Source organism: Lissotriton vulgaris, chromosome 5 (assembly GCF_964263255.1).
Source record: "Lissotriton vulgaris chromosome 5, aLisVul1.2, whole genome shotgun sequence".
Classification (NCBI taxonomy): domain Eukaryota; kingdom Metazoa; phylum Chordata; class Amphibia; order Caudata; family Salamandridae; genus Lissotriton; species Lissotriton vulgaris.
Genome location: NC_141693.1, coordinates 323,299,260 through 323,313,867, shown reverse-complemented (window position 1 = coordinate 323,313,867; position 14,608 = coordinate 323,299,260). Strand labels below are relative to the sequence as shown.

General features: G+C 44.9%; 1 protein-coding gene across 1 annotated transcript in view; it reads right to left on the bottom strand.

Annotated features, from left to right (window-relative positions):
* The window catches only part of PRDM16 (PR/SET domain 16), a 1,072,267-nt gene that overhangs the window by 103,296 nt on the left and 954,363 nt on the right, over positions 1–14,608 (bottom strand). Inside the window, exon 4 of the mRNA XM_086921555.1 lies at positions 13,709–13,843. Within this exon, the coding sequence (XP_086777681.1) occupies positions 13,709–13,843 (135 nt within the window). The remainder of the gene's footprint in view (positions 1–13,708; positions 13,844–14,608) is intronic.

Here is a 14,608-nt window from a genome sequence, read left to right as displayed (position 1 = left end):
TGAAGACAGAGGAGTGCCCCGGGTTTCTGCTTCCACTTCACATGTGGATTGAGGCGGGATAACATGGTTTTATCATTTGACAATACCATCATTTTACGATATGTTTAATATTTTGTAAACGGAGAAGGTATCAGCGCGGTTCTGACCTCCTGTTTGATTCAGTGTCAAGAGCTTGGAGGTGTGGGTGTGTGCTTTGAATCACAGGGCGTGCCCATGAGGGTCTGCACACGCACCCCAAGCCGAGAGCTTGAAGGTGATGAGCTTAAAAGAGCCCTCCCTGACTTGTCTTGTCAAGAAACATCAATCTCTCCCCCTGATTTCCAGCCCTTCCCTGGACCTTATGAGGTTCTGCTCACATGCACCGGATGTATGATGTATTCATGCATGCCTTTACAATGCGGGCAACACACCGAATGCATCATTACCACACGCTCCATTACAATGCAAGTCATTACACCAACGTGCCTTAGGGGAGCGCTGGACTTAGGAATAGGATATTTTACTATTCCAACTCCAGTCCAGTCTTTGCAACAGTAGGGAAGATGTTGGATTTAAAATCCAACAATGCATTCCTTAAACCAAGTAATTCTAATGACTTGTGTTGTAATGGAACGCGTGGTAACGACGCATTCCTTGTAATGGCACTGCGTAGTTCTGTCTGCATTGTAAACGCTGTTTCCCCACAAGCACCGCCTGCCCCCACCTTAGTGATGCACTGAACCTGATTAATAAAAATGCACCGCGCATCTCTACAGTGAAACAGAGAACACAGGTAAACGGGGACAGATGTGTCTTTGAAGCCGAAAAAGGACACAAGCCAATCATCAGCTGCTAAGAGGTTATCAAACAAAAACACCGCCCATCTGCAGTTGACACAATACCTAGCTGACGCACATCCTTCAAGAAAACATTAGTGATTTCTAGCAGTGCATTTTGGGGTGCCACCCTCATTACAGTCATTGTTGCACAGGAACCAGCGTGGCTGTTTTCACACAAAGGCCAAACGTATTTCACAGCTTCCTAGGCAGAAACCCCATCCATCACTGTCAGCGCGGCACATAACTGTCCACTGTTTCCTGACTGGAGGAGAGCAGCAATAAAGATGCCCATTCATTTCCAGCCTTGTGTTTTCATTCCAGATTCTAGGTTCCGTGGTTGTTGCCAACGTTTTATTCCCTGTTCTCCCATCATCAGAGAGGTCTCTGGGCCAGGCAATTCCCAGCACTTTAGGGATTTGGAAGAATCCCTCCCGTGGACGCCAGCGGCGGCGGTGCCAGTGGAAGAAATCCCACTCGGTCACAGCAAATTGCTCGTTGTCAGCAAATGCCCAGACCCAAAGGTGGACATTCCAATCACAAGTGTTGATTGGGTTGTGACCTCCGACCCAAATCTGCATGCCGAATGTGAACCTGAAACCTGCAGGCTCCCTAGGGGCTTCCCTTCATCTCCTCCCAGGAGGATTTTTACAGTCACCACAGAAGGCTGCCTTTCTCATTTGTACCACCAGGACCACTTGCCAAAAGAGATCTTGGAGGAAACGCTGTTCGGGTTTTTGGAATGGGCCTAGGTGCATTCTATTGGGGTATGTTTGTTTCATGGAGGGATGGATGAAACAAAGTCATCTTCTAACTAATGGTCATGCTCAGTGCAGGCCTTTGCTCGGGTATTGCCTTGGGCGAAAAAAAAATTCAGTGCACCCCTCTGAAACAAGGCATCCGAACTTGGGCCCTGCTCGCCCTTCCTAACGCCAGCCCTTGCCATGCAGCAGGTTAATCAATTATTCCTACGGCTGTGCCTGCTGGACAGCGAGCCCAGATGTTCTTTGCTTCAAGGTATTCCAAACTGGCTAGAATGTCAACAATTGTGAGCACAGGCCCAAGATGCCAGCATTATTTTCGGGAACAGAACTTCCTTCCAGTAGGTTTTAGAGTAGGGCCTTCTACTTTTGCACTATTGCCATACTAAAATGCCTGGCCCTATTTACTATGTCTACCTAAACGAAAACATACCACAGGGTTAGTATGCGTACCAGAAACCATCTATGCCAGTGTATACACACTTTTAAGAGTGGCCAATGGAAACAGGAATCACTAGATTGCATGTCATTTACAATATTGCTTATAAGGAATTCAGCTTTCCCATAAGGCCTTGGTTTTAAAAAGGTCAAAGATGCTGTTACACAGTAAGTGACTGCCCCCCCCCCCCCGGTCTAAAGTGTGTTCAAAGTTGTTGGATAGTATTAAAACTTCTTTATTCTACCAAAGTTAGATAACCTCTGGCAAAATCTGCTTTTGCCGCTAGTTCAGGAAACAAGCAGCCTTCTGAGCTTATATATATGAATTAATTCACGTTTGGATCTTTCCAGCTAGTAAGGCTTTTAGGTTATGTTAAGGTGACCTTAAAAAGCACAAGCCAACACAAAGTGGCCGATGGCAGCATTCAAGATGGCCAGGTACACTCAAACAGAGAAGCCTAATAGATTTCGAATGAGGAAAGCAGTGAGTCTGAAGTTGAGTTTTCGAAAAAAAAACAGTTTTAAAATTAATATACTATTGTGTGTAACGAGTTTAAGAAAATTGCTGGGAATATGAAATATATAGGAACCTCTAACACAAAACTTCGCTTATGAGCTATTTAATAATCCTTCTTGAAGAATTACCCCAAAAAAGAGAACCTTCATTCCACATGCAATCTAATAAATGCTATCACAGGTTTTTCTAAGTGGACGGATCTAATTCTACTCTCTCCAATCCCTAGCTAATGTGCTCTAATGAGTTTCTCATATACTAAGTACTGTGGACTGTAAATAATGTACATTCCAAAACCTATTTAATTATCAGTAGTATACCAAGTGACTTCTAATTTGTCCTTTTTGTCATTTTTAACTTTAAATGATGCTGCTCAATCAAAGCTTTTTTTTAGTAAAGAAATTCAAGTGTCCATTGCCAATGATCTAAGGCAATTTCCCTTCTACTGGGCAATTATTTTATAGCAAAAAATACATATGCACATAAAGAAGTAACTTTTTTGTTGTTGCACAAATTGAACTTTTTTTCACTATGCAATTAATATTCCACAGTCTTTGCAATAGTAATGCTGATTAAGGAGACACAGGAACGTCCAAATGGCGGAATGAGTAACAGAAGGGAGATATGAACGCCGATAGCTGCACGAGGGAACCCTCCAGAACTTTTTTCTCCTATTTGTTGAACCAAGGATGGGTGTGTTTAAATAAATTAAAAAAATTATGGACCATACATTGAAGGACTCCTTAAATACAGAAGAAGCTTAAAAAGTAAAACTTTATTGTGAAATGAATTATGGGAGAATTATGCAATTAATGACAAATGTTTTATAGTTATGAATGCCCTGAAGAAGAATGAAGCGAAACACGTGTTGATGAGAATAGGAATAAGTGAAAAGTATACATTCATGCGTAATAATCAAGAGAATGAAATTGCATGATTGCATTATTATACTAAAATGTTTTTTAAAGTAACCATCTGAAGAAGATGAGATGTTTTTAGCACCATTATTGCAAAGACTATGGGATTTGAATAGTATACGTGATTGATGCAACCCTTTTAGGCATAAGGCAAATTTTTTACTTTTAATATGAAGTGAGCACCAGTATTACTATCTCAATCTGTGGAAAATTAATACAGTTTGGTGAACATTATCTACGCCATCTTGCCTTTTTCCCGATGCCACACTTTTCGTCATGCACATCCACCATATTTTAGCCGTTACGATCAGAATCACCCTCACGAAAGACCCCCACGCACCGGTCATTCCCACTCTCACATGCCTTGCGCATAAGCGGCAGCCATTTTAAACACCATGGCCTCCCTGCCCCTCGCTGATAGCCAGCGCGTCTCTCTCTCTCTCTCCTAACCTCGCAAGCATCCCCCCCCGCACGCTGACAACCCCCGCTCTCTCATGCCTTGGGTCATAAACCCCTCTTCAGCGCAGCTTCACCACAGAATCCCATCCTGTTCCCAGCGCGACACCTCCCCTCATTCCTTTCATGGTCTCAGATCCTTTTGATGCAAACCCCCTTTCCCTGTGTCCCCGTTTGTCTTCCTTGTTCCCAGGCCGCCACCTGGCCCTGCGGATACTGTTTATTACCCCGTACAGTAGGAAGCTTCCCCTCCCCATCAAAAGACCCTCAAGCCGATCAAAGCCCCCACCCTATGAGATCCGATCAACTCCACGCATCCCGTGAATCGGCGGAATGCCCTGCTGCGCGACAATCATCACCTATTGTGACCGGGGTGGGGAATTCAACTGTAAATGTATGTGGGAACGGGCCTGAAGGGGAGATTCCGAGGATGTTCTTTCAAATATCAAAGTGTTGCGAGAATGTGTTACGTGTAATAAAGGTCATAAACCCTAGTATAAGAGGCCAGGCCTCAGAGATGTGGTTAGAGCACCTCGTGACGATACTTGCTGTCTGAATTGATGTGTTCTCCTCCGGAGAGAATAAAATCCTCGTTTCCTGTCTTCCAGTCTCCAGCGCCTGCTTCTTCATTGATTAATATTGGTGGGTCATAGAGGCGATACCGCCGGGCAACATAAAAGGGGTCTTTGGTTACTGGTTGTCTTTGAACCCCTTTTAACAATTGGCGTCCCAAGCGTGGGGCCCATCAGCGACTCGTGGATCCAGTGGGAGAGGTCCTGACGACAGAGTGAACGACTGCAACGATCGGAAGGTACCCTGTCCGATAGACCCTCGTCTGACAGCCGATCATCCGAACTTCACTGGTTCCGAACAGACCTCTCTCGAGTGATCTGCGGTCCTGACTGGGAACCATCAGGAGTGCCACAAGGAGTACAAAGAGAAGAGGACGATCGGGCGCTGGATTCGGAAGACAAGAAACTGTCCATGCGGTCCGGGTAAGGTCGTGTAAACACGACGAATTGCGAAAGTGATTGATAATTGATGAGAAAATACTAGTATTACTTTTTGTTAATTTATTTGGAGATTCACTGTCTGCAAACGGAGAAACAACAGGCTCTCCCTTTATAAACAGTGAAGGATAGGTACGCATCCGTCGGACCTATCTTTCTCCCCCACTGAACAATTGCCCCTCCCCCATTGATTAACTGTTATAGATTGTTTTCTGGAGATTCTCTGTCTGCAAACAGGGAAGAATAGGTCCCCTCTTTGCAGATAGTGAAAGGGTAGGTGACGCGGACCTTTGCGAGCCTACTTATTCTCCCCATTGACCATATTGATTTTTTATTTTTGACCTAACATTGATTGCTCAAGATTGGTTCATGAGGTATTCACTGCCTGCAAACAACGTAGAATAGAAATATTCTGTCTAGTCTTTGCACGCAGTGATAAGATAGGTAGTGCTGACTATTATCCCCATTGTGATCCGTCATGCCTGTCTTCTCCCCACTGGTTAGTAGCCTGTTTAGCCCGGACCGCTTATTAGAGATGAACCATCCGGCTCCGCTGGAAGGCACCCCTAATAAGGACATGTTCATGAAGCATGGATTGATCGCTATAGCCTATAGCGAGCTGTGGCATAAATATACGAAAAGGGATCGAGAAAGTCAGTGGCCACTGATAGGATCCTTCGATCTCGACAAAATAGAAACGGTAGAAATAGCCCTTCGTAGGAATGAAACAACACCTATTATGCTTGATAGTCTCGGTATGTGGCGCAAAGAAGCCACACGACGAAAGGAAAGCGATGAAGTCAGAAAGGGTGAAGAGACACGACGGACAACCCTCCAAACGTCTAGTAGGCAAAGGGAAGGGCCAGTGATGGCACAGTTCCGAGGAGTAGACATGAAAAGGAAACGGTGTAAAGGGATGTGCCGACAGAACAACCCCGGGACACAACGACCCGAAAGTAATCCCCCGACACTATGCACAGGACGAACAGATTTAAAACAAAACCAATGTGCTTTCTGTAGATGCCTCGGGCACTGGAAAGCCCAATGCCCGACTCTACAGAGCATAGGTAAGAGCGGAGGGTCGACAGAAAGAACTGACCGACAGAAAGGGAAAAGGCGCGAGATAAAAACCAATCAGACTAGCACGGACAGGACGGATAGAACCACCACGTTTGATTATGCTCGATGGCACAGATTTCGTCAGACCAATTTTAACGACATGTTAGAGTTCTGGGACTGATTGCTCTCTGTTGCTCCCCCACTCTGAAAAACAAAAAAAAAAAACAATTACAGGCCAGTGTAAACAACCCCCGTTAGAGAAAGGACTCAAGGAAGCCAAGCATCTGTTATATAATTTAGGATTTAATTACGGTAAAGATAATACACAACCAACGGTAAATAGAATAACTAGTAAAACACTCTCTAAAGCAAACTGTACTAATAGGAGAAATACAAAACATATTACGCTCACTCCGGAAGTCCTCGAAATGTAACAGTTCGACGGTCCCGCCCACCCAAAACACATAGCACGTGTGGGGCGGGGCCTGCCAACAGCCATAGACCAAAAGAGATCGCCGGCGAGAAGGTACAGGAGGCTCCTCAAAGCAGGCAATGAAATGGTCTTCCCATACTACCCTTCCAGGGATGGCGTCCCCTGGGCCACGAGTAGGGAGGGGGCGGATGCAAATGACCCCCTCCCTCGTATCTCCTGGTCCGGCCATCACGAATTCCTCCATCGAACTGATGCAGGGTGGGCAGGGAGGGAGAGGCGACGCGGACGAGCCTCTACCGCCTCCGCAGGTAGGAGGTTTCCCAGCCCTGGCCCGGCGCCGATGTCCTCCAGCCGGGCGACGGCCATATACCTGCGCAGCACAGAACTTACAATGTCCGACGCACATATATTTACGCAGCACAGGACATACAATGTCCGACGGGCATACTTGCGCAGCACCGGACGTACAATGGTCCCCCCAAGAGTCGGAATCAGGGGTGTAGGGTGGTCATCATGTGCACCCCTGATTCAAAGGGACGGCGTGGGATGCGCCGGGAGAGGGAGACGGCACGGATGAGCCTCCCTCACCTCCCCAGATGAAGGCTCCACAGCTGCACCCTGGCGCCCCGAACCAAAATGCCCTGCTCCAACAGCATGATGTTCCGCTTTCATCACCACAAGAAGTTTCTTCCACTCCTGATAGATACGACGAAGGGCGGCAGCTGCAGGGTCTCAAAATGGCGCCTGGGCCCTCTGGAAGGCGGGTCTAGGCCGCTGGAGTAACTTTGTCCGAAAATTGCAACTCGGGCACTTGCCCACCTGGGCGCAAGCCCCCACCATCGACAAACATCCCCTCGACTTTGAAGATTCTACCAAAGTCCCAAGAGCCCTCGGCCCCTTCAGGCTTCCGGTGGGGAACAGCTGCATTGATCACTAATGAAATAACCACGGCACAGCAGCAAGATGGCGGTGCTCTCGTGTCTGCACCAGCTTCAGTCTGAACCACCCAGGAACATTATGGGCTAACAAACTCGAGTAAGTTCCGGCTGAACATCAACATGACCCGGTAAGAAAGACTCTACCTCCCTCCCTCTCTTGATTGACGGTCCACACCACCAGCCCCTCTGTTAGCACAGGTTTTTTGAACTGCCGAAAGGGACCCTGGTCCAACCGCCAATCGTCGGAGACATTTTTGCCCCTGATGCTACTTCCGGACTAAACCGGCCTCGCCCAAAATGGCGCCGGTATCAATAGGAACTAACGGATGCCTCGTGGTGTTCCTTAGCTAATGAGACTTGATGTACTAAGATATATATACGAACCTTTGCGCACTTGATGAAAAAGGGATGAGGGTTCACTTGGCGAACATTCGAAAGGGGGTCCCGTAAAAATGTTGATTCCAATGAACGATTTATTTTGATATTTATTGTAACTGGTACATAACGTCGCTTATGATGCACACCCACGGTATACATCTAGGAAATGCGATTACGATGAGTTTGACTGTGTTTCCATTTATGAACTGAAATGCCCCTGATCCCTCATCACGCAATGAAACGTTTTTAGTTACTTGCAAATAATTAATTAGGCCTTTTTTAACATGTTCTTGTGCTGCAAAATAACCCCCCTACTGTATGTGCTTCCATCGTCGACATGTCCGGCCAAAATATGATTGCACTCTCACATTTTACGTACTGAACGATTATGCAAATAAAGGTTTTCCAAACTATGAATAGGCATCACATGCTTTTGTAAATGTGGGAATTGGTGGGAGGGCTTTTTCTGTGCGCAACCGTTCTGCTCTTTTTTTAAGGTTATCTGAAAAAATGGTTGTTCGGCCCTGGAGTGATGATCGAATCAAAGGTATGATACGCTGCCTCCAAAATATGCGACTAAGCTCAGGAACTAACGTATGAAGAAGGACCTCGACTTCTGAGAATGGGTAAAGTAAAGCGGTGTGATTGATAGAATGTTATAAAGGTATGGTGGTCGAAGGTACTAAGGGACAGGGTTGACCGAAGAACTGATATGCCTTAGAACATCACAGCTTTGGGAATGATTTAAGGATCCCGATGGCCAGATACTTCTACAAAACCAGGTACCTCGTGCTAGGCACCTCTGATTCCTCTTTTTAGCGTTTCCCTACACACGATCCATAATGCCACCCTCGAACCCCCCCATGAACCACCTATCACACTGCCCGCCCCCTTGACTTCAGAAACCAAGACCCTAGGGATTATATCCCGAGGAGATAAGTACGAGTATGTGGTAAGTAAAGGACTTTCGTGCCCGTACATTTGGTGTGCTCGGATGTTGTTCCCCCTCCCTTTTCCTCCTTTTTCCCTCTGCAGGTTACATTGGAGTCCCGATTAGGGGTACCGTAAAGGATCTGGAGCCACGTCACGCCCGATGCATGAAAACGGACTAACGCTGCAAGACGACACAAAAAGACACCCTACTCAATGCGCGACCTTTTTGTACCTGACCTAATGCTCTTCCGTCCCAAAACTGCATGCTTTCTACATCCTAACACAGACCCGAAACGTCTAACGTTGGGTAATGCACTGAAATAGCCCAAACAATACACGGTCATTCTCCATGTCACACGTGTACTATTTGGCCTATTGTTACTCTCTCTCTCTCTCTCTCTCTCTCTCTCTCTCTCTCTCTCTCTCTCTCTCTTTCACCCCTCCACACTTTCCCTCTTCCTAGCGACTGGCACCTAATTGGCGAACCTGGTGCACCTCCTGATTGGCCCCAAATACCACAAGTATTTGCACAAATTCGTCCTAAATAAAATCGTATAGATACCACGTTACTACCTCTCCTTTTCTGCTAAATATGGATGAAAATTAAATTGGCCAAAAGGAAAGGGACAGGTAAGACGACTAAGGTTCCCTAAATTTGACCCACAGTCAGGGAACTATTTGTCAGTGGCTTCTATAAAAAAAAAAAAAAATGTCTGTGGTAACGCGACCTTCCCCATTCCAAGTTGTCTCCATACCCCAAGCAGTAAAAAAATGATCGAGACACCCCCGTCTTCCCAAAATGCCCCCAGTTTGGTATCAGCTGCCCTGAACGAGAATCTGAAAAACGCCCCTTGCTCCAATTCACTGTGTTCCTAGTTGTTTTCCATAAGACCCCACCCACCCCAAGGATAAGTTTAATAATTATCGCAAGCCCCCCCCGAGTTTTTGTAGTAGCCAGGTTGCGAGAAACTATATAGAAAGTTAGAAAGATGTGTGCAAAGTTAAAATTAGATCGAAAACTGAAGGAACTTGTTGCAGTAAACCTTGTTGAAAATAGGATGTTTAGCTAAAAGATAGGACGCATTGATGTAATGGAGAGTCGTTTAGCCTATGTTCATCCCTCAGAAGGATGCCTATCAGACTATGGTGAATAGCACGTTGCACTTTTCCGTAAGATACAAAGCCCTGAAGACCGGCCTAGCCTTGCAAGACTCGTACTAGGGAAATGGGTCTCTACCAGAAGAACTGACATCTACTATAATAGACGAATGCAATGAATGGGTATCAGACCTCGTACCACGACAAATGAATGTAATAACCAACAAAACGCCAAAGAATTAGCCACAAAGGGAAGTTGTAGGAAATCCAGCAAACCCATCATCAATTGTTTATACGTTGGCTGCAAATCTCAATGTAGCGGATGTTTACCCCAGTTGCTTGGTGTTGGGAGAGAAATAGGTTTATGTAATTACCTTCTTCTGCAAAATCTCTAAAGACTGTCTTTTCGAACTCATTTAAGGGTACCACTGTCGGAGGAGAAAGAGACCGGATGTGGGAGCACGCGGCCTGACTGCGGATCGTGGAACCTCAGCGACGGAGGCCAAGGCGAGACCACGGCAGTAAGGAGTCGCAGGATAAGGCACTGTTTCAGACAAAGCTAAGGAAGGGGCTGACCTGAAGCCCCTGCTCTATGATCGACGTGTGCCAAAAAGGTCCCCGCTCTCTGAACCTGGTTATGGACCCGCCTGTCTCAAATTCTCCGTCCCCCTGATCTGTTCCCGACTTGGCCCTGCTCCATCCCCTCCTCCTCCGACCTACCATAAGGACTGTTCACACACACACCTTTCCACCTGAACTTTCAAGTTCCTCCAAATCCTACTGAGCTATCCAGAGAAGGGTATTCCCTGCGTCAAAAGGGAGGGAGCTCCGACTAAGTAGACCACGAACTATATTAATCTCAGAACGGTGACCTAGAACTCCACCAAGGGTCGCCCCCGAAGAGAAGATGAACGAAGTATGTGGTTCTACCCGCTGCTGAACGCCTCGATGATGATGGAAGCAACAGGAAATACCCATCACAGAGACTCAAGAAACAAACAGACCCCACCACTCAAAGACAATTGCACTTTTTATCACAATCCTTTCTGCCTCCTAATAACTATGCTCTGAGTTACGGAAGAAAATGCACGTGCTCCGGAACCATGATGCATTCCTCTCAAGAGGTCTGGCGAAACAAAACAAAGATGCACTCCCGCCCACAGACCTCCAACGACTCAATCCACGTGAACATTCCTGTTGACAGAACGAATTGTAATCCAGGTGCTTAACAGTGCCAACAGAAGACGACAAAGACACTGAGAACTCTGATATTTACTATATCTCATTTCTCTCCCAACCACCATTGGACTGACTATGCTCCCGCCGAGTACAAAAAGGACTTACTTATATGATAACTTACCAGTTCCTATTCCAAATGACTATAAGTATCTATGATCTGTACCCAACGCCCTCGCTACATAATTCTAGTCTGATATTGCATTACTGTGACTTTTTCTGCAACCAACTTAACGATGAACCCGCCTACTAGATGATGAGATTTTTCAATGTGATGTTTATAATGTGATGTTTATGTACAGTTCTTTTGCCTAAGTCCCCTCTCCCTTACTTATGACCGCTGCAATAGGTATAGATAGGAAATAGGCCAGCAAGATGTCTTGGAAATGTTAAAGGGAGGACTGTGGAAAATTAATACAGTTTGGTGAACATTATCTACGCCATCTTGCCTTTTTCCCGATGCCACACTTTTCGTCATGCACATCCACCATATTTTAGCCGTTACGATCAGAATCACCCTCACGAAAGACCCCCACGCACCGGTCATTCCCACTCTCACATGCCTTGCGCATAAGCGGCAGCCATTTTAAACACCATGGCCTCCCTGCCCCTCGCTGATAGCCAGCGCGTCTCTCTCTCTCTCTCCTAACCTCGCAAGCATCCCCCCCCGCACGCTGACAACCCCCGCTCTCTCATGCCTTGGGTCATAAACCCCTCTTCAGCGCAGCTTCACCACAGAATCCCATCCTGTTCCCAGCGCGACACCTCCCCTCATTCCTTTCATGGTCTCAGATCCTTTTGATGCAAACCCCCTTTCCCTGTGTCCCCGTTTGTCTTCCTTGTTCCCAGGCCGCCACCTGGCCCTGCGGATACTGTTTATTACCCCGTACAGTAGGAAGCTTCCCCTCCCCATCAAAAGACCCTCGAGCCGATCAAAGCCCCCACCCTATGAGATCCGATCAACTCCACGCATCCCGTGAATTGGCGGAATGCCCTGCTGCGCGACAATCATCACCTATTGTGACCGGGGTGGGGAATTCAACTGTAAATGTATGTGGGAACGGGCCTGAAGGGGAGATTCCGAGGATGTTCTTTCAAATATCAAAGTGTTGCGAGAATGTGTTACGTGTAATAAAGGTCATAAACCCTAGTATAAGAGGCCAGGCCTCAGAGATGTGGTTAGAGCACCTCGTGACGATACTTGCTGTCTGAATTGATGTGTTCTCCTCCGGAGAGAATAAAATCCTCGTTTCCTGTCTTCCAGTCTCCAGCGCCTGCTTCTTCATTGATTAATATTGGTGGGTCATAGAGGCGATACCGCCGGGCAACATAAAAGGGGTCTTTGGTTACTGGTTGTCTTTGAACCCCTTTTAACAAATCCTGACCATAGAAATTAAATATAAAGTTTATTCATCTTTGCATAGTTCCTTAGGACAATCTATGAAGCTATATCGCCCACACAGAGGTACCCGTCTTCTATGCTTTTCCATACCCATGGTGCACACTTAATGAAAGAGGTATGATCAATAGCACCGGGGAAAGATTTTTAGAAGGAAACTGCAAAATACACGCCAGTTTAGCACAACAACTTCACTCAATAAATTTGTAGAAACGCACATTGCTTCATGAACTGAAGTTTCAAATTGCTCTGTGGGAAGAGCTCTCCAACATGAAATACAAACACAAGAGCAAGATATCTCTCCCCTACCTGACCACTTTTTCAGAACGGTGAAACAACAAATTTTTGGAATCCCACCTCCCAATAAATGTTTTTTCATGATTAAAAATAACTCTTAATGATTCACCCTTGAAAATTCACTCTTGTCTGCTGCAACATCCCAATTTCCAGATTAGAAATCTAATACCAATGAAGTTGCAGTCAATCTTGTTTTAAAATGTAGCACTTATTATTATTATTATTATTATTATTGTTATTATTACTAGTAGTAGTAGTAGTAGTAGTAGTAGTAATAGTAGTAGCTGCAGTAGTAGTAAAAGTAGTAGTAGAAGTACTAGCAGTAGTAGAAGTTGTATTATTCGTAATTATAATGTCATTTTTACAACTGCTACTATACCCCTACTATTATTAACACTTGTACAAATAAAAATGAATTACTGATGCTAGAAGCAATGCTCAATAGTAGTGCACTAATTTTACTGCTACTATTAATAATAACGACAATAACAATAGAAACATCAATAATAGCAATAAACACCAGAATCAACATCATAAACAATACTACTATTAAGAAGAACAACGTTATTTATGATGAAACGTCTACTGTCACTACTATTACATATATCAGTAGTAGTGCTGGTTCTGATACTACTATTAATAACAATATCATTAATTCTGATTGCTGCTTTATCCATGTTACTACCAGTAGTACTGGTGCTCCAACTATAAATGCTACTAAATACTACTACTTCCATTACTTTTACTGCTACTATTACTACTAACGATGATACGATTAGTACCAATAAAATAATAACTATAATGTTTCTTATAGTACTACTACTTGCATTACTACCAGATAATATTAATACTAGGATTACTACTAAATATATATTTACTACTAAAATGCGACAGGCCAAATGCAGCATTTCCTTTACCCATCAATGATCAGCCCAGGCGAACTGATAAGGGCACCCTCAAGTTCATATACTTACATTCTACGTGTTGTATACTTGAGTTTTTAGCAGAGTTCTCAGCTTGACCTACCTGGCCATTGATTTCACAGATCACTAGGTTTTGTTCATTTCCCGAGCAGGAGACGCGGATATACTTGAGCCAGTTTGCGTTCCCCGTGTGGTTCGCGTCCACGCCAAATTTATCATTTTCTAGTTCACCCGAAATCTGCAGAGAGGAAAAACACACTCTGATCACCATCTTTAGCTTCAAGTTGGTGCGCAACAAATGCAAAAGTGTTCTTGTGTATACACATATTTCTACCAGCCTTTTCATTTTTTATTTTTTAATTAACGGTATGTTCATATATAGTCCTTGGATAAAATGAATGTCAAAATAAGCAATCATAAAGCAAATAAGTCTGGCCTTGCAAGTGTGCAATATATATTTTTTGTTTTGCAAAGATATGCAAATGGCTAAATGTAAAGATTGAAATGTGTCCCAACCGCACAGACAGGTCAGCCCTGAAAATGGAGGGGACTTCTTTTCAGGTGGCTGTACACATCTGATGGGAAAAATCCTGTCACTCACAGTGCAAATCAGTCAATGGATTGACCCATTGGCCCATGCTATAGGCTGTGATGGGCAGAAGTAAAACGCAGTTGACACCTAAACAGACCAATGGATGAGGAGGGATGACAGAAAGCACCTGTTATGTACATATCCATATAACTCTATCATAATTGGTTTGGAAAACAATGGGCTGGAAAGCTGTCTCTAGACCAGACCTAAGGAGACTGGATTTCTAACCCCAGTAACAACTATTTCTTGATAGCCAAAGGCAATAACTTGACAAACATATAAATCTAAAGAAAACAATATATATGTTGATTTAAATTGCACTGCATCTCCAAGGAAGGGCTTATACCTTTCCCACAAGAGATCTTTGTAGCATTAAAAACTAAGAGCCAGATTAACCCCTTCACTGCGGCG